Source organism: Osmerus eperlanus, chromosome 3 (genome assembly GCF_963692335.1).
Source record: "Osmerus eperlanus chromosome 3, fOsmEpe2.1, whole genome shotgun sequence".
NCBI lineage: Eukaryota > Metazoa > Chordata > Actinopteri > Osmeriformes > Osmeridae > Osmerus > Osmerus eperlanus.
This window is the reverse complement of record NC_085020.1, coordinates 10,274,470-10,301,901: the sequence shown is the minus strand read 5'-3', so window position 1 is coordinate 10,301,901 and position 27,432 is coordinate 10,274,470. Positions and strand designations below refer to the sequence as shown.

The following is a 27,432-nucleotide window of genomic DNA, read 5'->3' as shown; positions in this document are numbered from 1 at the left end:
CCTGAGACGGGTTCTTACAGTAAACCGCCATTATTGGCATGAGCTGTGCTTCTTTCTCTGCTGAGAACCCAAACACACACACACATAGACAAACACACATGCCAGAAAAAAAACAGTGTTCTATTCTATGGCTTGGTTTGAAAAGCTAGCTATACAAGATGGTTGCTGTGTCCAGACCAAGACTCAAACATGGCTGCCTCCTTCACGATCTTTCATTGAGCTGTCATCTCTCGACTGACTGGTCCCTTCTATGTCTATTTTTGTGCGTATGTGCGTGAATCGGCGTGCCTGCTTTTGTCTGTATGTGTGTGTGAATGTCTCCCTGTATGTATGGTGTGTGTGTGTGTGAATGTGTGTGTGTGTAGGTACCTCAATCCTGCTCCCCCAGGGGAGAGCCCCCCCATGGCCATGGCCTCCACCCAGAGCAGAGATCGGCTGGCTGCTGTCAAACAGGCCCTGCGAGCCCTGGGCCTAAACAAGCTGGTACGCATGGTCTCTCTGCTGTGGAAACGGGCTGTGTGTACATGGGATTATGTGTGTACTGTACACATGGTATGATTACGCACTTGTGTGCTCATGTGCGTGTGTGTGTGTGTGCGTGTTTCACCATGCTACATGATGGTGTCCAGGCCAGGGTAGGTGAAGGGACAATATCACATGGAGCTTGCATGTCTTTGGCAGTTTGCACAGACTATCGTGTTCTGCACTTAGTGCGTGTGTGTGTTTTTCCAGAACGTTATCAGTATGTATTCTTAGTCTCCGGTGAGCATATGCTAGCAGAGGGTGACCACCGTCTCACCTTTTAATCCTCACCCTGGTCCCGTCGGGCCGTCCGTGGGCGGGTGGGGGCGTGGTATACAGAAAGACAGGTAGAGATAGTGAGATTAGGATCAAGTGTAAGTACCAGTGGTACGTCCGTGGAGTGAGCGAGAGAGAGAGACGCGCACGCAGGTAGGCCCAGTTAGGCAGGGGCCTTTTGATTGAGATAGAAGGAGAGACAGCAATAGATGGGGGGGGGGGGGGGGGGAGACTGGCCGTGGAGGTGGTCTATAGGTCAAAGTGGAAAAGCGAGACCCCCTCTGGTTTCTCTCTAAGCTGTCCTTGGGAGATAACTCCCCCACCCCGGACTGACATTAACTCTCCCTCTCTCCTTTGTTTTTCAACTCCTCTGTCTGCACTGGCTGGATAGAGTGTCTGTGCTTATCACAATGAAACCAGCTCCAATATCCTACACACACACACCCACACGCGCACACACACACACACACACACACACACACATTACCCAGAGACCCAGTAGGTCTGTGTAATAGGTAAGCAGGGATTCCATTAAGTGTCCTCAGTTCAAGGACAAACAGAGAGAGGGGAGGGGAGAGAAGGGTGGAGTGAATAGAAGGGGTGAGAGAGGGTGAGGGTAAGAGAAAGGAGTGAAAGTGGGTGTCATTGGGTGAGCAGTTTTGTGTGGTCTGCGGTAACTCTTTGCAACACGAAGCATTTATAAAATGAATAAACAAAAATAAATCATTAATATCAAGCTTTCATTTTCCATCTCTCTCCTCTGCCATTCCCCCCCCCCCTTCCTGCCTCCACCCACCCAGGAAGTGGACTCTGCATTCCAACTCCTGTCCTCTGTGCTCCATGTGGGCGACCTGCGCTTCACCCCCCTGACTGACCCAGACTCCGCCTTCCCGTCTGATCTGCATTTGCTGGAGCGAGGTCAGCACAACCCCGTCACATGATGCAGGTCTGCAATGTCTGCACACACACCAGACAGCCAGCAGGGGGAGAAACAGGGGCGAGAGAAGAGAGAGGGGAGCACAGAGCAAGAGAGAGAGAGAGAGAGAGAGAGGGGGGTGGGGGCGAACCAAGAGAGAGAGAGAGAGAGAGAGAGAGAGAGAGAGAGAGAGAGAGAGAGGCAAAGGCGAGCGGAACCATTTGAAAAAGAGGGGAGAGAAGGAGGAGGTACGCAGTGGAGACGGTGTCTGTCTCCATCTTATTGTTTACGTCTGCTCTGCTGCTGCCTCGGCCCCCCCTCCTCCACCTCTCTCTTTCTTACTCTTTCTGCCTCTCGCAGGCCCTCTTTCCTTCCAGTGTAGACTCACCAATAGTCTCTCCCCTACATACTCTAAGCTGTTTTTCTCACCCTCGCAGACACAAATGCGAACACACACACACACACCTACACCCTCCTGATGTTGGCCAGGAACATGTTTACTAAGCCTCGTTTCCCGGCCACAGTGTTGCCATGGCGACAACAGAGACCACATTATGCAACCTCACATGGAGCTGGGACCCCTGACCTCACGAAGGAGGGTAAACAGGTGATGTCATCGCTCTGGGAAAGACAGGGCTTCCCGTTGACAGTACCATGTGACTGACATTGACGGATGATGATGTCACCTGTGGATCTGAGTTCTGCTGGATGACACTGCCAGGGCCTGGGCCCAGGATGACTAATCACTGCCAGCATCATAGATATATCTGTAGGCAGAGATGAACTGCAGTTGAGTACTGCCCTATTAACGTTGGAGAGGAGAACAAGAAAGGATAGTTGTTTTCAGTCAAGCTATATATAATATTTTTTTTTTTTCTCTTTTTTTCCTCTCTTTCCAGTGGCTGGTCTGTTGCAGGTGTTTTCAGACGACTTGAGCTCTGCACTCACCTCTGATGTACAATATTTTAAAGGTAAACTCTCACTTGCCCCCAACAATAAACACTCTCACGCAAACACTTGCTAATTTCACAGTAACCTCACCTACCATTGGAAACAATATAAATAATAATGGCTGGGTATCATCCCCCTGTTCCTGCTTGGGTCTTTCCCAGGTGATGTCATCACTAGGCGCCACACCGTGGAAATGTCAGAGCAGTACAGAGACCAGCTGGCTAAGTCTCTTTACGGACGTCTCTTCAGCCACCTGGTCAACCTCATCAACGAATACCTACAAGGACAAGACGACAGCATGGGGTGTGTGTGAGAAAGAGAGAGAGAGAGAGAGAGAACAAGAGAGTAGCGTGCATGAGCGTATGTTGGCCTACATTTTAAGAGTAGTGTTGAAGAATGAAAATACGAGTAGGAATTCATTGATAGCTGGAATGTTCTGGTTGCACATACAGGAGTCCAGCCTTATGACTACAGCTGCCCTGTCTATCAGCAGAGCACACCCACCAGAGAGAACACCGCTGCTATCTCCAATACCACACCGCTTGGAGGGTTAGAATAGTTTACAGTGTGTTCTTGTACAAACACACACGCACGCACACACTCTGACACATACACACAGGGTGGAGGTGGAGGCCAGTGGGTCCTTGATCTTGGTTGCTGATGTTATTGAGTCATATCACACGCTCTGATAAGCTGCAGTGGTATCTCTAGGAATGTGTTTTTCTAGTCATGGTAATCATGCACATACACACTCACATGACGCACACAACAACTACTCACACAACAACCACACGCTCACAAACCACGGTATGCATGGCACATGCCTGAACAGACACCCAATAATACTTACAATTTGAGAAACACGTTGAGACAAATAAACACACACTCACACACACAAATGTAGTGACATCAAACAATGTACATGTTACGAATGTTTTGCACAGTTTGCGCAAGCACACACAAACAGAAAAGGTTTTTCTAATCAGGGCTGTGAGTGAGTGTGAGTGTGTGTATGTGTTTGAGTACCATCAGGGTCAAACAGCCAGTCTGGCACTTGTGTAGACACATTGTGAATGTAGCTGAATGTAGATGCCATGTATGCATGTGTTTCCACGCTTGTTTAGTATTGTTTCTATTCTCATCCATCCACCTCCATCCTCTCTCTCTCTCTCTCTCTCTCTCTCTCTCTCTCTCTCTCTCTCTCTCTCTCTCTCTCTCTCTCTCTCTATCTCTCTCTCTCTCCCTCACAGTGACCCTGCCCTGGAGATAGGAATCTTGGACATCTTTGGATTTGAGGAGTTTCAGAAGAACAGCTTTGAGCAGGTAGTTTCCTATGAATGCACATCCCCCATTGCAGAACCTCCCCTGTCTGTGTGTTTGTCTGACTTTGGGGGGGGGGGGGGGGGTCAGATGACCCCTAAAACAAGAGGGATGCATGATGTTAGAGAGGACACACGTTAACACAGAGGACACAGGGTGTGTTATGGGGAAACAGAGTGTATTATTGGCCAACAGGGGGTACAGGGTGCATTTTGGGGATCCAGGCCAGAACAAGGAAACCCAGTCAGCTATTGTGCTGTAGTGAGGTGGGCCACGGCGTCTGTGATGTATGTCTGTCCTCAAGTAAACCTGCTCGCACAATGGCTGCCTCTGTGCCAGCTTGGCTGCCAGATTAGCTGCTGTGTGTGTGTGTACGTGTGTGTGCGTGTGTGTGTGTGTGTGTGGGTGTGCGTGTGTATGCTCGTGTCAGGTGGTAAGATATCAAATTCTTTGCTCCTCTCAGTATGTTCTCTAATGAGAGCAGAGCGGAAGAGAGGAGTAGTGACCTCAGAAAGGTCGCCAGAGAGAGAGAGAGAGAGAGAGAGAGAGAGAGAGAGAGAGAGAGAGAGAGAGAGAGAGAGAGACTGAAAGAGGAAGGCTGCATGAAATACAAATAGACTTCAGACACGAGTATTTCAACCCAGTCTCATACTTCTGCGTATCTATGACACAGGTTTACACTTCTATTTTGCGTGCCATATATAGGCCTAGGCCAAATCTCTGTTTTACGTGCAGTTTATACGAAAAATTCCTCCCATTCATTTTAATCAACAGAAAATGTGTCTCTATCACACGCAGAACGTCATCAACTCTTTAACGATTACACATCATCATCCGGACTCAGATTTTACGGAGATTCACAATCTCAAAGCTTCCAAATGTATACTTTTTTATACTTTTTTGTGGGGGAATTTTCACCTCAAACAAATAACAACCATCAATTAGTATTTGCCACCAACACCAAGCAGCATTCTTGTAAATAAAAATAAGAAAAAAGATAAAACACAGGCAATATATAGGCTGTATACAGGCCCGGTTCTAGCCAGCTCTGGAAGGGCGGGCTGGCAGATATCTTGAGTGGGCAATTATGGTGATAAATTATCCAGATTGTTTTATTTTTTTATTGTGATTTAACTATGACTCGAGACAACAATTATTTTAATATTTACCACACACGTAAATATCGATTATTAACCTTTCGTAAAATCAGAGTCTAGATGATGACGTAAAAGGATAAGCGTTGATGAAGTTCTGCGTGTAATATAGACACATTTTCTGTTGATAGAAATGAATGGGAAGATTTGGCGTAGTATAAACAGCACTCAAAATAGGGATTGGGCGTATATATGGCACGCAAAAATGGGTGAAAATTGAGACAATGGTTTAGGTCTACACTTCTATTTCGCGTGCCATATAGGCTTATACGCCAAATCCCTGTTTTGCCTGCAGTTTATACGCAAATTCCTCCCAACGGAACCCTGCGTTAGCTGAAAGCTAGTGATAGCTAACGTGGATAGCCATTAGAGCCAGACCGATATATCGGTGGGCCGATATTGGGCATTTTCCAAACTCGGTATCAGCATTTATAATGGCCGATAAATGAATATTAATGTTTTTTTTTCTTCTTAACTTTGTATTTTTATACATTTTATTTATCAGAAACTGCATTAACATATTATTTTAGTGAGGAAATAATAACAGGAGTCAGATGGCTGAGCAGTTAGGGAATCGGGCTATTAATCAGAAGGTTGCTGGTTCGACTCCCGGCCATGTCAAATGACGTTGTGTCTCTGGGAAGGCACTTAACCCTACTTGCCTCGGCAAATGTCCCTGTACTTAGTCGCTCTGGATAAGAACTACTGCTAAAAGTGACTAAATGTAAACTACAAATAACTACTGTTAGGGAAATCAGTTTGTTTGGGATTTTTTAAATATTTTTTTATATCGGCCGATATCGGAATATCAGATTTTTAAATCACCAAATATTTGTATCGGTATCGGCCTTAAAAATCTTTTATCGGTCGGGCTCTAATAGCCATCATTATCTCCTGGAGACATCGTAACTACGGGCTTGACTTTGCTGGAATCCAACATGGGTTGACATAGAGCCAGGTCTGTCCAAACTTGATGATGTCGCTGCTGCTTTCTTTGTTACAGTCAAAGTAACATGAATCCCAGCATCTTCTCACCTTCTTTTAACTCAAACAGTGAAAGAGTTGCAGAACGAACAGGGCACATCAAAGATGTAGCTACGTGGCACATACTTTCCAATACAAGTTAGAAACTCTTTACTACTGGATGGCCTTGATGGCATCACTTCAGAACACGTTTCTCTAAAAAACAGTTCCAGTGATGAAGCGATAAACCAAAAAAGGGTGTGGTATTTGTCTTTGATACAACAACCCCCAAGCCATTTCACAATTCCATGGAAAGGGGAAGTTTTCGTGTGAAGCCATTTTCCTTGGTATCAATGTGTCTTTAAGATGGGTTCCATTATAGATAATAACTCCCCAATCAGAATCAGAATTTGGTTTATTCGCCATGTAGGTTTACACAAACATGGAATTTACTGTGGCAGGAAGGTGCAAACAATAAACATATATGGATCCTAAATTAAGTAAAAAAGTACAATAGTCTAAATCTAAGAACTAAACAATCTAAAAATAAAATAATTTAGAATATAAAATGTATATAAAAACATAAATATAAATATAAGAATATGAGTATGAATATAAGAATTTAAATAAGAATATGAATGAGCAGCAAGAATGGGTAACATAGTGCACATGAGATTCAGGTGGCTTGTGCATAGTGCAATAGATCATATTTAAATGTCAGTGGTAGTCGTTGGCCTTGTTGAAGAGGCCAGTAACTGTGGTTTATGCTGTTGCCTCACAGCAAGAATGCTCTGGGTTCGATTCCCTCTTGAGGCATACCTGTGCTCAGGTGGGTTATCTGCCTTTCTGTGTGAAGTTTGCATGTTCTCACCGTGCTCACCAGGACTATGTGCCACCAAAAGATTATTTGACTTTGACCACTTTTAGTAGCTGTTTTAATCACTGAAATATAGAGCTTAAAGGTGACCGCTGGCAAGGGTTCAAAGGTCAATATATCAGATAAAGGGTGACAGAAATGTGTCAAACGTACATAACTTAAGCTAAAAGCTAAGACCTTTCCAAAAATGGGTTTGATGTTGTACGACAAAGTATTTTTAAAATCCAAACTTGCCATTGCAGTGAGGTTTCTTTCCAAGTACAGATTCCAAGACCATTCATAATCTAAATAGACTACATCAGTGGTCAAAGTCAAATTATTTTTGGGTGGCACATAGTCCTGGTTTAGCACAAACAATATTAGGGTGCAGACCCACTTGTGCATTTGTTTATCCCCAAACTTAAAAGATGAGAATTTTCTCTGCATAAGACATGGTCTAAACCAGTGGTTCTCAACCTTTTTTGCTCCATGACCCACATTTTAAGATACCAGCGCAGTCGCGACCCAACAACAAATAATAATCAGCATGAATCATCAGGCCAATAATTTAACAATTGTATTATTATAATTACTACCACTACTACTAGGATTAATACTATACCACTGTTTTACTGTGAAAACACGTGCAACTGTTTAACAGTCAGGATCAGTAATGCAATCATGGACTTAGGCCTATATGCTCAACTTCTTTGAGAAATCATGGACTTAAGCCATACATTTTCAACTTTCTTAATAGGAAATTATGAATTTACATGTTCAACTTCTTAAGGAGAATCCATGGACTTACACATTCACCTTTTTAGTCAGAGATGGACTTACATGTTCCACTTATCACAGGACTTATGTTCATTTTCTAAATGAGAAATCCTTACTTACATGCTCAACTTCTTAATGAGAAATGGACTTACATGTTCAACTTGTAAATGAGAAATCATAGACTTATATGTACAACTTTTTATTGAGAAAGCATTAACAACATGTTGGCTTGACTTTTTTAAATCTGTGTATTAGGTTTTACAGGTTTCTTCTCTTCTTCTTCATAAAGTTCATAACATTCATAGATAAATATAAATCTTAGGCTTGACTTTTTAATGAGAAATCTGGGGCTGTTTCTTTTTTACAAGTCTGTCAACATTTGGGGTGATTGAAGTGCAATCCGAAGATTATGTTCAACGTTCAGTTTATTTCTGCTTTTGTTCTTAAGCAGTGTGAGAGCAGAAAATCCAACTTCGCATAAAAAAGTGGTGCTGAAAGGCAAAAGAACTCTGATTGCATGGTGAGCAAGGGTAGGATACTCGTGCGCAACACTGCACCAAAACTGAGGGAGAGTCAACTCTCAGAACTTCTTTTGCAGGCCACGATCACACCATAGGTCCACCAGTTGAGATTCCTCTTCTGATGATAAAGTCACCGTCTCCACGTCAATTCCAAAAGGTTCCCTTATCCAATATTTGTCCGGCACGTTCTGCTCTGGAAAATAATCACAAAAGCGCACATGCAGCTTTTCCAAATGCGCTTGCATGACCCTTTTCAGCTCCGATCTGTCAGTAGGCCTATCCGTCAGGTTTTCTACCTCTTGACTCACGTTCGTGAACATGTCCAATGCTTGGTCCACAGACTCAACTTTTTCTTGAAGGAGTCGATTTTGTCCATCTGTTCAAATCTGTTATGCCCCCTGCCTTGTAATGACACATTCAAAGTGTTCAAATGATCAAAAATGTCAGCAAGATATGAGAGACGTGCAATCCACAGGTCATCGTTAAAAAAGTCCGCCAGTTGTGCGTTTTTCTCAGCTAGAAATGCTGCCAGTTCGTTTCTGAGTTCGTAAACTCTGGATAACACTTTGCCCCTGGATAACCAGCGGACCTCGGCATGATACAGCAATTGTTCGTGATCGCTCCCCATCTCTTTGCAGAAGGCTTGGAAACACCTTGCATTCTTTGCGCTATGCTTGATGTAATTCACAACTCTCACAACCTCTTTCAATGTTCCGTGAAGCTCCGGTACCATGTCTTTAGCAGCTAATGCTTCCCTATGTAAAAAGCAGTGATTCCACGTAGTGTTTGGTGCAGCTACATCCAAAATTCTTTTGACAACCCCTGAATGTTTTCCTGTCATCGAGGCTGCCCCATCCGTTGTCACACCAACACACTTTGACCAGGAGAGCCCCACTGAGTTTAGGTATGTGTCCATTGCAGAAAAAATCTCTGCTGCAGTTGTTGATGTTGGCAAATCTGCATTAAATAAGAACTGCTCTTCAAAGTCACCATTCTGCACATACCGCACATAAACCAAGAGAATGGCATGGCTTGCCACGTCTGTGGATTCATCCAGTTGTAAGGCGAAATAGTCACAAGCGCAGAGACGTTCAGTGAGCTGCTGCTCAACATCATTGGACATGTCACATATCCTCCTATGAACAGTGTCATTTGACAGGGGAATTGTCTTCAATTTTGCTGCTTCTTTTTCACCTATGAGTGCAGTGCACATATCGATGGCACAAGGGAGGATAAGCTCTTCTGCAACCGTATGGGCCTTTTTGCATTTAGCTAGCCGGTAGGAGACCAGATAGGATGCACGTAGTGCCTGCTCCTGAACAGTGATGGCACGTTCAAATGTTTTTTGGGATGCCTCAAGGTTTTATATGGGTCGTACACCCATATATATTTCTTCTTCGGTTCTCCAGAAGAAGACGTATCTGAGCTGGTACTCGGTTTACACTCTGAATTTGTTTTGCCTGTTAGAAATTTCTCCATTTTATTTAGTTTATTCTACTTCTACTTTTCTCCGGTCATGTCAGTGTCATCTGCAAAATCATCGCGCTGTCCAGTGACGTTTTGCATGTTGCTACATTTGAAATATCTGCATTCAAATTTGATGGCTGACATTGGCTGAATGTTCGAACATGTTATTGTTAGATAGGCCTACATACAGAACCATACTGGTTCTGTATGTAGGCCTTCTGTATGTACGGGAGCAGGGATTCCCTAATGGACAGAGGGAGCATGGCTAGTGGAAAAACGGTTAACATTTAGAATTTGTCTCGCGACCCTTTCAGAAAATTCCGCAACCCAAATTTGGGTCGCGACCCAAGGGTTGAGAACCGCTGGTCTAAACAAACCCCGCTATCAAATTAGGGTTAGGGGTTTGTTGTCCTTGGTGGTACATGTTCGTGGCTTGGCCTGTCAAATATTTTGGACTAGTTAATACTTTTTTTCATATGGCCTTACCTCTAAGCCAGATAAAGGCTCAACAGCGCCACCTTGAAGTGTTCTTTTTCCAAATTTAAAATGTGTCTTGTACTCCAATGTATGCTGCTATCGGGCGTAAAATGTGCATGTTGCTCCATTGTGAGACATTCCATGCAGAGTGTAACAATAACTTTTAAAACTTGAATGTAATTATTTTTACCGTTTATTATGCAAACGTATGAAAAAAAGACATGCCAAAGTTTACTTTTGTAGTGATAATTATATATAACTTTTATTGATCCATAATAAATGTAAATTTTACATTTCTGATCAATCTGATATAAAATTTTGGATGTTTTTGGTTTAAAACACAAATTACTAAAAGAACTACAAACGCATTCCATTAAACAGTAGATCGAGACGTTTAACGATGCCATATTTGTAGTTAAATTAAGTGTTTCAAAGTTTACATATTTAGGGTTAGAAAACAGAACATCTTAATGATTTATATCACATAAAAGTATGTATGAATAGATTATAATATAATGGAGGCGTTGAAGAGGTAATTTAATATCAATATTAGCATTAAATGCCCTTGTTGGCAATGGAGTAGTATTCTAAATTAGGAAAGATGGGACGCGTCGAGGGATTACCCATGAGCCTTTGTATAAGGTACTTGTATCATGGTGTATGGCAAGATTAGTTGGTAGCTATATTTAGCCGGTTTTGTTTGTCATCATGTGTAATTTTGCATAATTAAACGCATGCTATCCGATTACTTCGTTTTACGATTGTTCGGAATCTTGTTTGTTTTAAAGAATGACAGTTATCTATCACTAGCTTTCAGCTAACTCAGGGGTCCGTTGGAAGGAATTTGCGGGCCATATATACGGCAAATCCCTATTTTGCGTGCAGTTTATACTACGCCAAATCTTTCCATTCATTTTTTTTTTTTCGATCAACAGAAAATGTGTCTATATTAAATGTAGAACTTCATCAATGCTTATCCTTTTACGTCATCATCCAGACTCAGATTTTACGAAGGTCACTAATCGATATTAACGTGTGTGGTAAATATTGAGATGATAGTTGTCTCGAGTTAAATTACAATAAAAAAAAAATCAAATCTGGATAATTTAGCACCATAATTGCCCACTCAAGATATCTGCCAGCCCGCCCTTCCAGAGCTGGCAAGAACCGGGCCTGTATACAGCCTATATACTGCCTGTGTGTGTTTTATCTTTTTTCTTATTTGTATTTACAAGAATGCTGCTTGGTATTGGTGGCAAATAATAATTGATGTTTGTATAAAAAAGTATAGGCCTACATTTGGAAGTTTCGAGATCGTGAATCTGAGTCCGGATGATGACGTTTAATCGATAAAGAGTTGATGACGTTCTGCGTGTGATAGAGACTCATTTTCTGTCGATAGAAATGAATGGGAGGAATTTGCGTATAAACTGCACGTAAAACAGGGATTTGGCGTATATATGGCACGCAAAGTGTAAACCCGTGTCATAGATACGCAGAAGTATGAGACTGGGTTGGTATTTAGCTGGTCATTGCATTTGGCCTTATCCTTCCCAGTGATTTCCTCTCGTCCGCCACCCTCCTCCCTTACTCCCCTCCTCATACTTACCCCTCCTCCCCTCCTCTCCACTCCTCTCCCTCCCCCCCCAACTCCCCACTCCTCCCCTCCCCCATCACCCCTAGTGTTGTGTGCGAGGAGGCTGCTCATGGAAACCTGGTCTGATTACTCAATCACAGGCAGCATACACACCATGCAGTGTGTGTTTATCTGTGTGTGTGTGCACATATAAATGTGTGTGTGCTCGTACTGATCCTGAGAACAGTATCATCTCGGGTGTACACACATGGCATGAACAGAGTGATCAGGGTCAATACTGGGGCGTGTTACTTAAAACTGTGCTCGTTAAGAGCAGGGCTTGTTAATGCTGTATTGAACCTGCTCAGCGCTTCCTTAATGAGCTGATATATGAATGAAACACCTGCTGGTATCAGGAACGTAATGCTGCTGGACCACCACACACACACACACACCATTACACCATCACACTATTGCAGATGCTCTGAGTTTGAAATGATGTCAACAGAGTATAGAGATAAAAGAGGTGACAAACTCCAGTCCCAGAACAGCATGTGTGTTTGTTGCGATGTTCTTAGTCAAACTTTTAGACAACCCCTTTCTGAGACAAGTCCTGCAAAGTTGCCTCTGTGTTCGTTTACATTGCCTGGGGATCAAAAGGATCAGATTAAAGGACACGCGAAAAACACACGTAGAAACATACACGCACAGAATCACAGAAACACACACACACACACAAAATCCCACACAGAAACACACTTACACACATAAACATGCACATAGACACCTCTTGTTGTATTGCTCTGTATCAGCTGAGCAGAAGGTTCATGGGGAGTTCAGACAGGGCAGTAGCCAGGACAGTTTGGGGCTTGTGTTCTTACCTGCTGGGTCAGAAAGAGGTCGGGTGTCTGGAGAAACATGGTGTCTAAACAGAACTGGAAGGTACTGGTTCTGGTTCAGCCTGCAGTAAGACAGGGTTCAGGGGAGGTCTCTAATCCATGGTACATTTCTGTTATTTTTGTGCATGTGTCTGGCACCAATCAGCGTTAGAAGAATTGTTAGGAGTACTACTGTATTCTGTGTATGGAGCTGACTTTACTGTAAAAACCGCACACTGAAAATCATTAGTGTCTGCCTGAGGCTTTATAAACCTCAGAGCTGTTGGTCAACATCTGTGTGTGTGTGTGTGTGTGTGTGAGAACATGACCATTAAGTGTAACAGACAGTATGTTTCTGAAAAGCTGTTTTGTGTGTGTGTTTTCCAGCTGTGTGTGAACATGACCAGTGAGCGTCTAAGACAGTATGTCTCCGAGGTGCTGTTCCAGCAGGAACAGGCTGAGAGTCTACAGGAGGGCGTCGCCATGGAGACGCTGTGGTCGCCCGGCAACCAGCCAGCTGTTCTCGACTTTTTCTTCCAGGTACCGTTTCAGATAGACCCCCACCACACACACACACACACACATTCAGACAATAACACTGCACACACAGTTTTTATGTTTACACATGCTGCTCTTTGGGCTGCTCTTTGGCCATGCCAATTTCATGATACTGTACACAAAGGGGACTTTACACTGCTCACCCAGTCTGTCTTTCTGTGTTTGTGTGTCTGTTCAGAGGCCCCAGGGTCTGCTGTGTGTGTTGGATGAGGAGAGCCAGGCTCTGCGGCCTGCTGAGTACACACTCTACAAGAGGCTGCAGACACACCTGGACTCCACACAGACACACGGCATCTCACTGACGACCAAGGACGGCAACGGAAATCCCCCGCCAAAAGACCAGGGTCCCGCCTTTACTGTCAGCCACTATGCAGGCCAGGTAGGAGCAGCCTGCAGATACACAACAACACCAAAACACACACACACACGCGCGCACACACACGCTTTTCTATTGAACGGATAATTGAACATGTCTCTTTTCTGATTGGTAGATGACATATGACCTCACAGGGTCATTGACAAAGAACAAAGACTCCCTCCCTCAAAACCTCCTGCTTGTTATGAAGTGTAGGTATCGAATACACACACACACACATACACACACACACACACTCACACACGCAGGTTTGAAAGAACCCATTGTGCTCGAGAGCAGATCCACATGTTGTCCTCTGCTCTGCCAACTCCCCTACGCTGATTGTTTACACACGTTCTAAGTCCTCTTTCCTCCCTCCTCGCTCTCCTCTCCATCCACTCTCCTCTCCTGTTCCCCCTCCGCAGCCAGTGAGAGTGTGCTGCTGCAGCAGCTGTTCCGGTCCAAATTGACCCAGACCGGTTCCCTGGTCCCGTCCCAGTCCAGACCAGGTCTGAGGGGGTCCAAAGCTGCCCTGCTCCTACGCAAAATGACCTGTCCCTCCTCCTCCTTCTGCTCCTCTTCCTCCTCCTCCTCCTCCTCCTCCTCCTCCTCCTCCTCCTCCATCACTGCTCGACCTTCCCGGAGATGCCAGGACCTTTCCAAGGTACACACAAGCAGTCTCTAATGCTCATGTTGAGCTGGTCCACTTTGTGCCCATGATCTGAAAGGGTAATTGTGACCTGTCGGCTAGCAGTTTGTTTGTGCATGTTTGTGTGTGTGGGTGTGTGTGTGTGTGAATATAGAGGGACGACAAACATCTGTAGGTGTTTAAATGAGGGACGTTTCACTCCAGCTTCAACACAGCCTGAATCAACCATCCCCACCTCCGATTGGTGGGGCCTACATGGGGGATCGACCAATAGGGAGGGAGGGCTGGGCCATGTGCATGTGTGACGCGGTCAGGCGAAAGCAAGCTGTTCCGGTCGGAAAGCAGGCAGCTGTGGCCGTGGATCGATGGAAAAGCCGAACAGAGAATATCTGGAAAAACCACAGGCTCATTCAGATTGCTTCCCACCACAGGGCTAAATATAACCCTCTGAGAATAGGCTTGTTTGTCCTGACCTGCCAACTGATAGAAACACACACACACACACACTCACACACATGACAAACTAACTCACAGGCACACATACACTAACATGCACACTATGTTCTAAAAGAGTAGTTACATTTGAACATTCTATTTGAGAATACTACAACCCTTTACTCCTAAGCTCCTTCCCACCACCACACACAAACACACACACACACAACCTGTTTTTTCTATCCAGGTCACTGCATGCTGACTAGTTGTGCATGAGTATTTTTTTGCATGAGCATATGTATGAGTGTGCGTATGCATGAATGTGTGGATGAGTGTGTGTGTATAATGTACACACACACTCAGACCGTAGACTCCTGACTCATTATGCTCATGCTCATTAAGAAAGGAGCAGCGGTTAACATAAGACCCCACCCCCGGGATGAACATGACATGTACCAACACTTTAATATGTTTCTGGAAGAGGGGGGGGGGTTAGCAGGGTGTATAATAATAGTATAATAATTTGGGTCAACAAGATGCATTACCGTTTACCTTCACACAAACAGCTTAGCTTAGCTTTTTCTACATTTCACCTAATTCGACTCCCCTCTCTTTATTTTTATATATTATTTATTGTTCTCTCTCTTATTTATTGCCGCTCTCTCTCTCTCTCTCTCTCTCTCTCTCTCTCTCTCTCTCTCTCTCTCTCTCTCTCTCTCTCTCTCTCTTTGTCTCTCTTTGTCTCCTCTTAGATGTTGAAGAAGAAGGGAGCAGCCTCATTCCTCCAGAGGCTGGAGAGGTGTGGTCCCATAACGGTCGCCGTCCAGCTGAGAGTGAGTACACCAGACCATAATCGCAACCACGAGCAAGACCACACTTCCTTTCACAAGACACGGTCAAAACCTCGGTCCCACCCGTACATCGGAGCTAAACACAGGCCTTATTCATGCTCCTAAGGCCTTCTCCTCCTCACCCAGACCTCAACATGCACTGTTCTCACCCACTGGAGATGACACAGATAACCAACACCATTCACGAGGAATGTGTTGTGGCTGTCGGAGCCGAACCCGACCGGAACCGCGGGCCCTGGCTGGTCACCACAGGCCCCGGTGGGCTTTGCTGGTGACGTCGCTTTGGTGCTGCCTTCGTCTGAGCTGTGGTTAGAATGATGGCAGTGTGGTGCAGAGTAGTGCTGTGGGACCGAGTCTCCGGACTCCCACTGAAAGAGAGAGAGAGAGCGTGAAGAGGAGGGGGAGAGGGCGGGAAGAGGAAAGGGAGAGGGAAAAGAGGAGGAAGGGGGTTTGAGGTAGAGGGAGACAGAGAGAGGGGAGTGGGAGAAAGAAAGAGAAAAAGAGAGAAATAGGGAGAGGGAGGGAAGGAATGAATGAGAGGGAGGGAGAGAGAGAGAGAAAAAGAGAAGGAGTGAGAGAGTGGGAGGGAAAGAGTGGGCCGAAGAATGATGCTGTACCGAGCCATGCATAAAACCCAGCGGAGATGAATGAATGAACAATGAACAACAGCCTATGTGAGTGTGAACATGCGCACGCGTGTGTGTGTGTGTGTACACGGGGATACAGTAAGTAAGTAGTTGACGTCACGGCTGCACAGTCCGCTTCTCAGACACACTCTTGCACACATGCTGAACAGGGAATGACGTCTTTAAGGAGTGGTAAGAAACGTGTGCACGTCCCATTATGTGTCTGTGCGTGCATGCGACAGGCAAGAGCCAATTGGCTGGGCACAAGAAGCACTGTTGCCCCCACACACCCTCGTCAAGGCAAAGGGCTCTTTGTAATTCTGGTCCCTGCAGGGGCAACACACCCTAACTAATCAGACAACTTCGTCACACACACTCACAACATGACCTCACACTTGCCCGAGAATACATCAGGGAATGACCTCCCCCCCCAACACACACACGCAGTGCTACTATAAGGGATTCTCATTCTGTAGTGCCTCGTAGAGCCTAAAGACACCACATTCCAGAAGGCACCCGGCACTAAGGGCCACACCAACACCTGTACATGATAGAAGAAGACCCTACCCCCCGGGGGCAGACACACTCAATCACGTGGAAACGGAGAAACGAAAATGAACCCCTTGTCTCCTCTTCTGCTCCCCTTCCCCTCAGAACTCCCTCTCAGAGCTGGTCAGCAAGCTGCAGGCTTGCACGCCTCACTTTGTGGAGTGTGTGCGTCCCAACGGCGGTGGCGCGGCCGACGCCTTCGACAGCGTCCACGTGTCCAGCCAGTTGCAGTACGTCGGAGTGCTGGAGATGGTCCGTATGATTCGCTATGGATACTCCGTCCGCCTGCCCTTCAACAGCTTCCTCAGCAGGTTGGTATACGAGTAGACCGGCCTGGTACTCAAGTATGCTCCTCTCGTCCACGACTCTAGATCTGGGTTCCTGTTCCGCCCGCCCCCTTCAACAGCAGGTGTAGTAACTCCCCGTGGTTGTGCCCTACAGAAGCCACATACCTCACGCTGTACACACTCTTGCTGCTAATGGAGCTTTTAGGCTTTAAGTTCTCTCACTCTCCCCCCTTTTTTTTCCCCTCCATCTCTCGATCTCGTTGTCTCTCTATCTTTCCATCTCTCGCTCTCTCTCTTTCTCTCTCTTTCTCTCTCTCTCTCTCTTACACACACATATCTCCTGTCAGGTCAGTGTGACCCAAACCAAACGCACAAGCCTGGAAGCAAACAGTAACTTCGGATTACTCTTTGCCACATCTAAATGCGGTAGAGGTGGTGCTCACATGCACGAACACATGCACACGAACACACACATTGCCAAAACGGACAAGTCACCGTGACCCTTTCAGTTGTGGGCACTAAGTAGAGTAGCTCGATAGGGGTTTTAAAGAGTGGGATGAGTGCTGTGGACTTCTTTGAGCTCTGCCATACACACTTTCACACCTCAGCTTCGCACACACTGACACACACACGTACACACACACACACACGCTTCTTGTAAGTGTCAGAGCAACTTTTCTGCTGTTTTTCAGGTTCTCGGTGTCACCTGCTAAACAGCTTCATTACAGACTTTTCGTCCTGTACAGCTTGTCCTTTCATCTTCTTTTCTGTCCGTCTGTCAGCCCTGCCTCTCTCTCGCTTGCCTTTCTTCTCCGTCCTCCTTCCTGTTATGTCTTTCTACATATTACTTCTGATTCTTAGATGGACATGTTTTTCTCTCAGAGAGAGAACATCTAATGCTTCCCTCTCTCTCTCTCTCTCTCTCTCTCTCTCTCTCTCTCTCTCTCTCTCTCTCTCTCTCTCTCTCTCTCTCTCTCTCTCTCTCTCTCTCTCTCTCTCTCTCTCTCTCTCTCTCTCTCTCTCTCTCTCTCTCTCTCTCTTCCTCTGATTCTCATCCTGAGAATCTTTGGGTAGGCCAGAAAGGAGATTGTTGCTCTCTCTCTCTCTCTCTCTCTCTCTCTCTCTCTCTCTCCGTCCCCTCCCTCCATCCACCTCTCTCTGCTGGCGGATGGGGGGGATTACAAAGGACATTCCTGACAGATAATGAGAGAGGACACTACTGACCACATGACTTCCCAAAAGTTTCCACTACCTCGGAGTAAACACCAGAGTGCTGTCGGAGGTCCTGCCAGGGCAAGCTCACACACACACACCTACACACACCTACACACACACACACTCACACACACACAGGGATAAGTTATGAGGGAAATATTGACCTGGCTTTCTGTTTAGGAGATATGTTTCTACTGACAGATCATTAAGGTATACGCTAAATGACTCGCTCGAAACTGTAGGTGCAATCGCTGACAGTCACATCGTCTGCTGTTCAACACTACCTACCCCGGGGAGGTGATTTAGAGGTAGCGTGTGAACAGTCGGTCAAACAGCTGCCTGACCAACTGAGGGGACACCAGCAGTGTGTATGCCTGGACAGCTCTATTGTATTTTTGATGGATGTGCTTTGTAGAGCTGTTCCTTATTGTTGGAGCTGTAATGGGGAAAAAAACCCAGTTTTGAGATGTGGGTGTGGGTGTGTGGGTGTGTGTGTATGGCAGCAGGGTGTGTGTGTCTGTGTGTGTGTAGCGGCGCTTGTGTGTTGGGCCGGACGTGGGTACGATGGCTTGTCAGGTGAGCATCACAACGATGGACCGTTCGACAGAGCGAAAACTGTCAACAACAACCGCGTGTGTGTATGTGTGTATGTGTGTATGTGTGTATGTGTGTATGTGTGCGCGGTGCACTTGTGTTCGTGTGTGGCCGCGTATACATCGCTAGTGTAGATGTTGCGCTGCCAAACAGCCTATTGACACGCTCCACAGATACAGACACATGCGGTACTTCGAGGAACATCACCGGGCGTCTTCACATCGCACCTGCCTGCCGTGTGTGTAGATGCGTCTCCGCCTCTTAGGTACGTTTGACTGGGCGTCGGCGTGTGGATTCAGCCTCTCAGTATGCCTATAGTCACTACACATGTGTGGCTCTTCGGCTTGTGAGTCAAGGCTGTGTTTACTTAAAGACTTAAAGAGAGGAGCCTGCCAGACACAAAGGCCCCATTCACACACGCCTGTCGGCCATTCATGTCTCTCTGCATACACACGGACACACACATACACAGGCGCACACGCACACTGGGCCAGTGGGCCACGGTGAATAAATGCAGCGATGGATGGAGGAATGGAGTGTGGGGGCGGGGCACGAGGCGGCGTTCACAGAGACCTCCAGTTCTGTCCCTCTCCTCCTCACTTTCTGTCTCTCTGAGCGTTTCTCTGCCATATCTCTGACCTCTTTACTATCTCTCTCTCTCTCTCTCTCTCTCTCTCTCTCTCTCTCTCTCTCTGTCTCTCACTCTCTCTGTCTCTCTCTCACACGCTCTCTCTCCATCTCTCTCTTTCTAAAAGACCCCTGTCCTTGACTAATCAAGATGACAGGCTAATAAATCAATCCCTGATCAAGAGCTCACACAAACACACACACACACTTACACACAGACACACTATGCAGGGCCCTACACTAAGTCATAGTGACGCCCGAGGCCAATCTTATCGAGTAGGCTGGTTCAGATGATTTACGAGCAAATCTATTTTATAGTTGCTTTTATTTGTCTTTTATGATACAGTTGTTGTTTTGTGACCAGGTTTATTCTCCAGTGGTGTATAAGGTCAGAGTAGACCACTTGAACCTTGGTCTCTGTAAACCCTCCGGTGGAACCCCGTAGAACCCTGCTCTCTGCTCCCTGCTCCTTATCTGGCTCTCCTCTCCTCCTCTCCTCTCTCTGTTCCTCTCTCTCCCTTTCCTCTCTCCCCCTCTCAATTCCTATACTCTCCCACTCTCGCCCCCCACCCCCCTCTCTTTCGACATCTTCCTATTTCTCCTCTCCGGTGCTGAAACATGCATGAATCCCCAAACAAGCATACGTCTTCATGGATCATGCTTATTGACACAAAGGCACCAGGCGAAGATGGTGGATAAACGCTCTCTTGCTTGAATGACCCAACCTCATATTCCTCCAGTGTTGGTTCTCCACCATATCCAGGCATGGCATTAGGACTGCGTCCGTCTCACCGGAAAACCCCTGACAGACATCGTAGCTTATTTAGGTGCAGCTTAGTTGGAGAAGCTTCCATCCCTCCGTTAGGCCCCGCTTTCCCCTTCCTCAAGCCTGCTTATCCCTTCAGCAGTTCCCCATAGCTACGGTTCGGGTTATGAGACGACAGGACGATAGTGGCTTACACAGGCTGACGTAGCGTCCTGACAAATCATCTTTACATGCTTGAAGATGGGGGGGGGGGGGGGGGATCAGGGTGGGTACTTGTGTCCCAGTCACAGGGAGACCAACACTACACCCCACCTTCCCCCAAGCCCCAGTTTAAGCTCTTATCACTGTAGACACCCTGGTCGCTCCAGTGTGATAGTAGCCCCTTGGGTCTTGTAAAGTCTGTCTCTATCCATGGTTTTCATATCCACACAGAGAAGGTCAGGGGTTTACAGAGTGCCTTTGGCTTTTATGGCCCCTAGAGGAACCCGTCCATTCTGCATGGGCCAGGGCATCAAGCGGGAAGGGGCCCTGTGCTGAATCGAAACGCACCCTTCTCACAGGGCTTATCTGGATAGGACCCCTTCAAACCGCTTCCAACCCCTGCCGAAGCACTCTCGGCGAGACACTCTCTCAGAGACACACTCAGAGACGCAAACACAGTCTTTGTCGCACGCACAAACACACACACACACAAGGTGGATGACGCACACAAGTGGTTTTATATCTCCAGCCATCTGTTGAGGAGCCCTAGCTCATTCAACTGGGGCATTCTGTGACATCATCACACAGGAACAGGTTTACCCTGCCGTCTCTTCACCTCCCTTGTGGGTAGAACCAGTCACAAGCAGCATCCTGAAGGCCCACACGATAACCCTCTTCTAACGAATCCTACCAGTGTGTGTGTGTGTGTGTGTGTGTTCACGCATGCTCATGTTGCCGATGTTTTTCCAAACCTGTCTGACCACTACACTGACCCTCTCTGTCTCCATCCTCCCGCCCCCAGCACATCTCTCCAGTCCAAAACAACCCCCCCCCCGCCCGCCCCTCACCCCCACGGTCAGCAGTTGCCCCAGGCAACCAATAGCAGCAGATGTTGCCGTTCTGGCCTGCCCGTAGACCCCTGTTAACCCCTGACCCCTCTGGTTCATGAATGGATATAATCACCGGGTTTGCCTTTCAAATGCACAGGTGGTGGCATGCTAACATTCTTACGCTGCTTTTAAAAAATTGCCACTGAAAACCTGCCACTCTGAAATCAGTGGGTTACCTCTTCTGGGCTGATCTCCTGTCTGTCTGTAGCATACAGAAGTAGTGTATATTGTACTTTACCACAGGATAACATATTCCATGTTTATATTCTTGTTTACGTTGTGTGTGATGGTGTGAGTACTTCCTGATTCTTGTGGGGTGATTCCTGTTTCCTGTCTCTAGGTTTAAAGAACTGGTGGACACCACTCTGGCAGACAAGAGGAAGTTGTCATCGGAGGAGAAATGTCGCTACATACTACAGCAGTGTAAACTCCAGGGCTGGCAGGTGTGTTCCTCCACCGCCTCTGTCTCACTCTCTCTGTCTCACTCTCTCTCTCTCTTTCTGTTTTTCTTCTTCTCTCTCCCTTCCTCTCTATCGCTCAGATTTACTTTCCATCTCTTGCTTTCAGTCTGTTTTCCGTTCAGTCTGTTTCTCCTCACTCGGTCTCTCCCTCTCTCTGCACCTCTATTTTCTCACCCTATTTCCCCTCTTCCTGTCTGTCTCTCCATTCTCAATTTAATTCAGTCACAAAAGATGTGAGGAACTATTTCCCACGTCTGAATTCCAATGGGCTCCTTATTTAATGCTGCCCCATCTGCCCCTCATCACTATGTCTCTTAACAACACACACACACACACAGTCTAGGGTGGCCCCCTCCCCCGCTGTGCCTCCCAGACTGCTCTGCTGCTGTTGTGTCTGAGAGATGGTGACCTCCAGAGGTCACAAGACCCCCGTCTCGCACGCACCCACACACGCTCGCACACTCCATCACAATGCCAGCCAGACACTTTCTCACACACCCCATCCCCCTCGCACACACTCTTTGTTGTGCGGAAGAATGAATGGTGTGTGTCCATGGGAGCGCGTCAGCCAGCGGTCTAAACACCTGTCTTGCACGATAGCGTACAACCTCACGACCCCACCCCCTCCCAACTCCGCCGCCCCAAATGACCCCTCTGTAGGAACAGCAGGCCATCTGCAAAACAAAATACACCCTGCTCCCCCTCCCCACCCCCCCCCCCCCGACACACACACCCTCCTGCTTACACGTCCGTTCTGTCTTCCACGTAACACTCAGGCACCGTGACTGCAGAGACAAGGTTTTCAGACTAACAGATCACAGAACGAAGGAAGCCCATCATTGGTGTCTGACAGAAGTGCATCCTTTTTCTCTCTTTTGGTCTTTCGCACTCTACTTCTCCCTCTCTTTGTCAGATGGGCAGCAGCAAAGTGTTTCTGAGGTACTGGCAGGCTGACCAGCTCAACGACCGCTGTCACCGGATTCACAGGAAGATTGTCACCTGTCAGAAAGGTACCACAGCTCTGTCTAACACTCTGTCCTGTGGTTGTGTGTGCAAGTGTACAGAACTGGGAGTGTTTATATGTCTCTCTCTCTCTCTCTCTCTCTCTCTCTCTCTCTCTCTCTCTCTCTCTCTCTCTCTCTCTGTCTCTAGTGGTGCGAGGCTGGCTGACCAGAAGGCGCGTGAGTCACTTGCTCTCCCAGACTGACGGCTGTCGTGTCCAGCGGTTCCTGCAGGGGGCAGAGGACCTGGGCCTGCACACCTACGACCACCTGGTCATCCAGAATGCTTCCGACATCGCCCGCGAGAGCGATCGCCTGCGCTGCCACGGCAACTGCGTGGGCAGCAGCCCGCCGCTCGGGGAGAGGCCCGAGCCGGTGGGCAAGGAGGAGGAGCCTGCCAAGAGGTTAAGGACCGCCCCCATCTCATTAGCGTGCGTTTTGTGCCCGTGATGTCTGATTAATGGTGTCATTGAATCCATGTGGGACACTGGCTTTAATAGCGCATCATGATTGATGGCTGGATAATGAGCTGAGCCATCAACATGCGCTAGTGGTGCACTGCCCTGCCTCTGCTGTACAGCCTCCCTATGGTGTTAATCAACCTCCCCTTTGCTTAACCTCACTGCGTACGAGACTGTAGCAGGGCGCTATGGCAGCGTGGGTCTCTGGTGCTCGGAGACAGAGGGAGGGAGGAACAGAGGGAGAAAACCGGACACTCCGGAACATGAATGTGGCCCTTTCACAAGATGCTACGGCGCCGAAGACAAGGGAGCGATTGGCTTGTTTGGACGAAAACAATGCTTTTCTTGTCTGCTACCACGTACAGCCTGCTGCAGGAGACCAGAGTGCACACCAACCAACACACACACACACTCATTCATTCATTCATTCACACACACCTACCCACACATACACATACACACACACACACAATTTCTCTCTCTTCTGTGTGTCCTTCTGCCTGTAACGGTACATCTGGTGCTGGTACGGGATACTAAAGGGGAACAGGTGAAGGGGACGGGGAGGGGGATCCCCATTTTTCTAATCTCCAGTTTTCCCTCTTTATCCCCCCTTCCTCCTCTTTCCTTAGCGTCGCATGCACTCACTCATTCTGTCATCGTCGGGGGGGGGGGGGGGGGGGGATGGGAAAGCAGTTAGCCTGCTGGCTTCTGTGTTTCTGCGGGTGTGTGTGGTCAGGATGCCTGGGATGTTATTGGGAGAGAGTCCAACAGATGTGATGAACGGGAAATACACACACATACAGTATACACACATAGAGTACACACACACACACACAAACCACTATATTCCCTTTCATCCCGAGGGGCCAATTGATGGCTTCCCCAGATTAAAGGAAAGAATAAAAAACTACGGATTATCTCAGTATCCCATTGCCATCTTGTCAAATTACCACACACAGATTAGACTTCAAGAATACAGATAGAAGAAAATAAGCAGCTTGTTCTTGGTTGCTGTTTGTCCCCGTCTCTGTCGTGGGCGAGTCCTCAGCAGGCCGATGATGGACACTGGTGTTGCTCTGATGGAGATGAGAATGTTACAGCTCTCGTCATTTAGCTAGGAGCTGTTTGAGAGTTAGACGGGACATTTCCTCTCAGCGTCTTGTGTTAAAGACCAGTGAATCGTGTAGTGGTCGTGTGTGCCCTTGGGAGTAAATGTTTCGCCATTTTGGTCACACTTCTTTGTCTCTCCAGAGTCGCGGAGAAGACTGCCAGAGCAAATGAGGGCAGTCGGACCATCCGCCACTTCCGTTCCAGCTCCGTGCCTATCCCCCTGACCATGGAAAGCTTGGTATATCCCAGTGCCAGCCCATCCATCAAGCCTGCCCTGGCACAAGCGGGTCATACCACTGAGGATGGGGGAAAGGGGGGAACCTTGTCCTCCCCACGGAAACAGCCTCCGCCGAAGCCTAAGAGGGATCCCAACACACGTCTGAGTGCGTCCTACGAGGCTGTCAGCGCCGGGCTCACCCTGGGTCCTAGAGAGAGCCCCACCCCTGAGGGCTGTGCATCCCCTTCTGGCAGCCCCCCCAAAAATCAGCTGTCCCCCACAGACCCCTCAGGTACATATCAAATCCAACCTTTCAGACCCCCATGTACACACCCTCAGAGATTTTCAATTTTACGGTTGTATAGACTTGGTGTCAGTTCTACGTTAGTATTGCCTTGGTGTCAGTTCTACAGTATTATAGACTTGGTGTCAGTTCTACGTTAGTATTGCCTTGGTGTCAGTTCTACGGTATTATAGACTTGGTGTCAGTTCTACGGTAGTATAGACTTGGTGTCAGTGCTACGGTAGTATAGACTTGGTGTCAGTGCTATGGTAGTATAGACTTGGTGTCAGTGCTACGATAGTATAGATTTGGTGTCAGTTCTAGGGTAGAATAGACTTGGTGACAGTGCTACGGTAGTATAGACTTGGTGTCAGTGCTACGGAAGTATAGACTTGGTGTCAGTTCTACAGTAGTATAGAGTCTTGTTTACCAGGCTTTTGCTTCTCCATCTCTTCATTGCTCTTTTTCTGTCTAACGGCTGTCCCTCTCACTTCCTCAGCCCTCTCCAAGCCCCGCCCCCACAGCGACGACTACACCGCCATGCGCAAGGTCCCGCCTCCCAAGCCCAAGCGCAGCCCCAACACCAAGTTGACCGGCTCCTACGAGGAGATCAACGCCGTTTCCCTTCACCTGCAGCTCCGCCCGGCCGACGTCAAACTGGCCCTGCTGTCCCGCATGGGAGGGCTGGGGGGGTTGATGCAGCGCGCCGCCTCCATGGACGGCCCGCGGGGGGCGGCGCTGGGCCAGGGCCAGGACGACGAGGAGGACGTGTACATCGAGATGGTGGGGGCGCACCCTCGGCACCCTCACCCCCCTTCCAGCCTGCAGGACCCCTCGGAACCTCCCAACAGCCCCCCGGACGCAGAGGCCGTATACGAGGAGATGAAGTACTTCCTGCCCGAGGACGGGGCACTTCCCGCGGGCACCATGAGCATTGCGAGCAAGCTGGAGGCGCTCGGACTGGGGGCGTTGGGGATGTCGACCAATCAGAGCAGGGACTGTAAGCGGGTAGTGGTAGGGGTGACTGCTGCCATGGAGATACCCCTCATCCCGAACGCTGGGGCGGGGCTCTCGAAACCTGCCCAGGGGAGAGAGGGAGGGTGTGACATCCCCGCCCCCTTCCCCAACCTGCTCCCTCATCGCCCCCCCCTCCTGGTGTTCCCCCCTTCCCCCGTGACCTGCTCCCCTGCGTCGGATGAGTCCCCCCTCACCCCCCTGGAGGTGAAGAAACTGCCAGTGTTCGAAACCAACCTGAACTACCCCGGCGGGGGGCCAGACTCCCCCATCTCCCCCCAGTATTCCCGCCAGAGGGCCGATTCCTCCCCCAGCCTCTCCATCCTCATGCCGGACAAGTCCACCCCGCCTCTCACGCCGCCTCCCCCCAGCACCCTCCCTCCCCCCTACAGACCCCCCTCCCACTTCCCCTTCCCCCCCGAGGTCAACTTGCTGTCTCTGACCCGGGCAGCGTCCGTCACAGGGGGGTCTGACTCATCGAAGCCCTCCTCCTCCAAACCCTACTCCTCCTCCTCCCATCCCCTGGGGAAGCCCCCTCCCTATTCGCCGGTGAAGTCGAGCCGACCCGAGCCCCGGCGGGCCCACTCCTGTTCCTCTTCTCCCCTGCTCTTCAACCCAGCCAATGGGAGATCCCTGACCAGCCCCCTGGACGAGCTCAACACTCTGTTCAACTCCGGGAGGAGCCTGCTCAAGAAGTCCACGCCTGGACGCAAGATGAGGGATGGAGGTGAGACACACACGCCCTCGCATTACAGTATTTCACACACTCCGACTCATGCACGTATACAAACTGACTCATACGCACAGGAATTCATCTCTGTCTGTCTCTATCTCTCCCTCTCCCCTTGGGTATCCTTTGTTTGTTATAATTAAGATTGCATTAGAGAGTGTGGTCTTCTACAGGGATTTACGATGGGTTGAACCTAACCACACCTGGCCAACGCCCCATCCTGTGTGGAAATCCTTCTTGGCTGTGCAGGCGTGTGTGTGTGTGTGTGTGTTTCTTGTTGGAATTTGGGGGGTTGGGGTGTAGCAAATGACCTCCACTTTCATGTAATCATTCACACAGTCCCAATCAAAGTATCAACCATGTTCATGTCTGATGATTTATTGGGCTTTTGGTGATTACCTCTAAGGGGTGGGGGCGTGTAGATTCATCTATGTGTGTGTGTTTGTGCATGTATGTATGTGTGTGTGTGTGTGTGTGGGGGGGGGGTAACCCTTCCTTTTACAGTCCCTTAAGTACTATGTATTTACATAGAAAGTAAAGGGTATGTTATGTGTTTTATTGGGTATTACCGATTGGTACCAAGGTGGTAAATACCTAGATAATTCGAAGTATTTACCCATTAACTAAATACTAACGTGCTGGTCATTACTGGGTATATTTTCTGTATTATTGGGTATTGCCGATTGGTACCAAGGTGGTAAATACCTAGATAATTCAAAGTATTTACCTATTAACTAAATACTAACGTGCTGGTCATTACTGGGTATATTTTCTGTATTATTGGGTATTACCGATTGGTACCAAGGTGGTAAATACCTAGATAATTCGAAGTATTTACCCATTAACTAAATACTAACGTGCTGGTCATTACTGGGTAATTTTCACTGGTCCTAATTAG

General features: G+C 47.8%; 1 protein-coding gene across 5 annotated transcripts in view; it reads left to right on the top strand.

Annotated features, from left to right (window-relative positions):
- myo16 (myosin XVI) overlaps positions 1–27,432 on the top strand; it is a 107,220-nt gene that overhangs the window by 56,358 nt on the left and 23,430 nt on the right. For 4 of the 5 annotated variants that reach the window (XM_062457152.1, XM_062457151.1, XM_062457149.1 and 1 more), the window contains exons 17-32: positions 366–483; positions 1,599–1,716; positions 2,614–2,685; positions 2,827–2,968; positions 3,916–3,988; positions 13,042–13,194; positions 13,391–13,591; positions 13,704–13,779; positions 13,993–14,231; positions 15,404–15,484; positions 16,783–16,988; positions 21,598–21,700; positions 22,632–22,728; positions 22,871–23,150; positions 24,432–24,799; positions 25,290–26,531. In XM_062457152.1, the coding sequence (XP_062313136.1) occupies positions 366–483; positions 1,599–1,716; positions 2,614–2,685; positions 2,827–2,968; positions 3,916–3,988; positions 13,042–13,194; positions 13,391–13,591; positions 13,704–13,779; positions 13,993–14,231; positions 15,404–15,484; positions 16,783–16,988; positions 21,598–21,700; positions 22,632–22,728; positions 22,871–23,150; positions 24,432–24,799; positions 25,290–26,531 (3,569 nt within the window). The remainder of the gene's footprint in view (positions 1–365; positions 484–1,598; positions 1,717–2,613; positions 2,686–2,826; positions 2,969–3,915; positions 3,989–13,041; positions 13,195–13,390; positions 13,592–13,703; positions 13,780–13,992; positions 14,232–15,403; positions 15,485–16,782; positions 16,989–21,597; positions 21,701–22,631; positions 22,729–22,870; positions 23,151–24,431; positions 24,800–25,289; positions 26,532–27,432) is intronic. The other variant, XM_062457150.1, reaches the window with a different exon arrangement.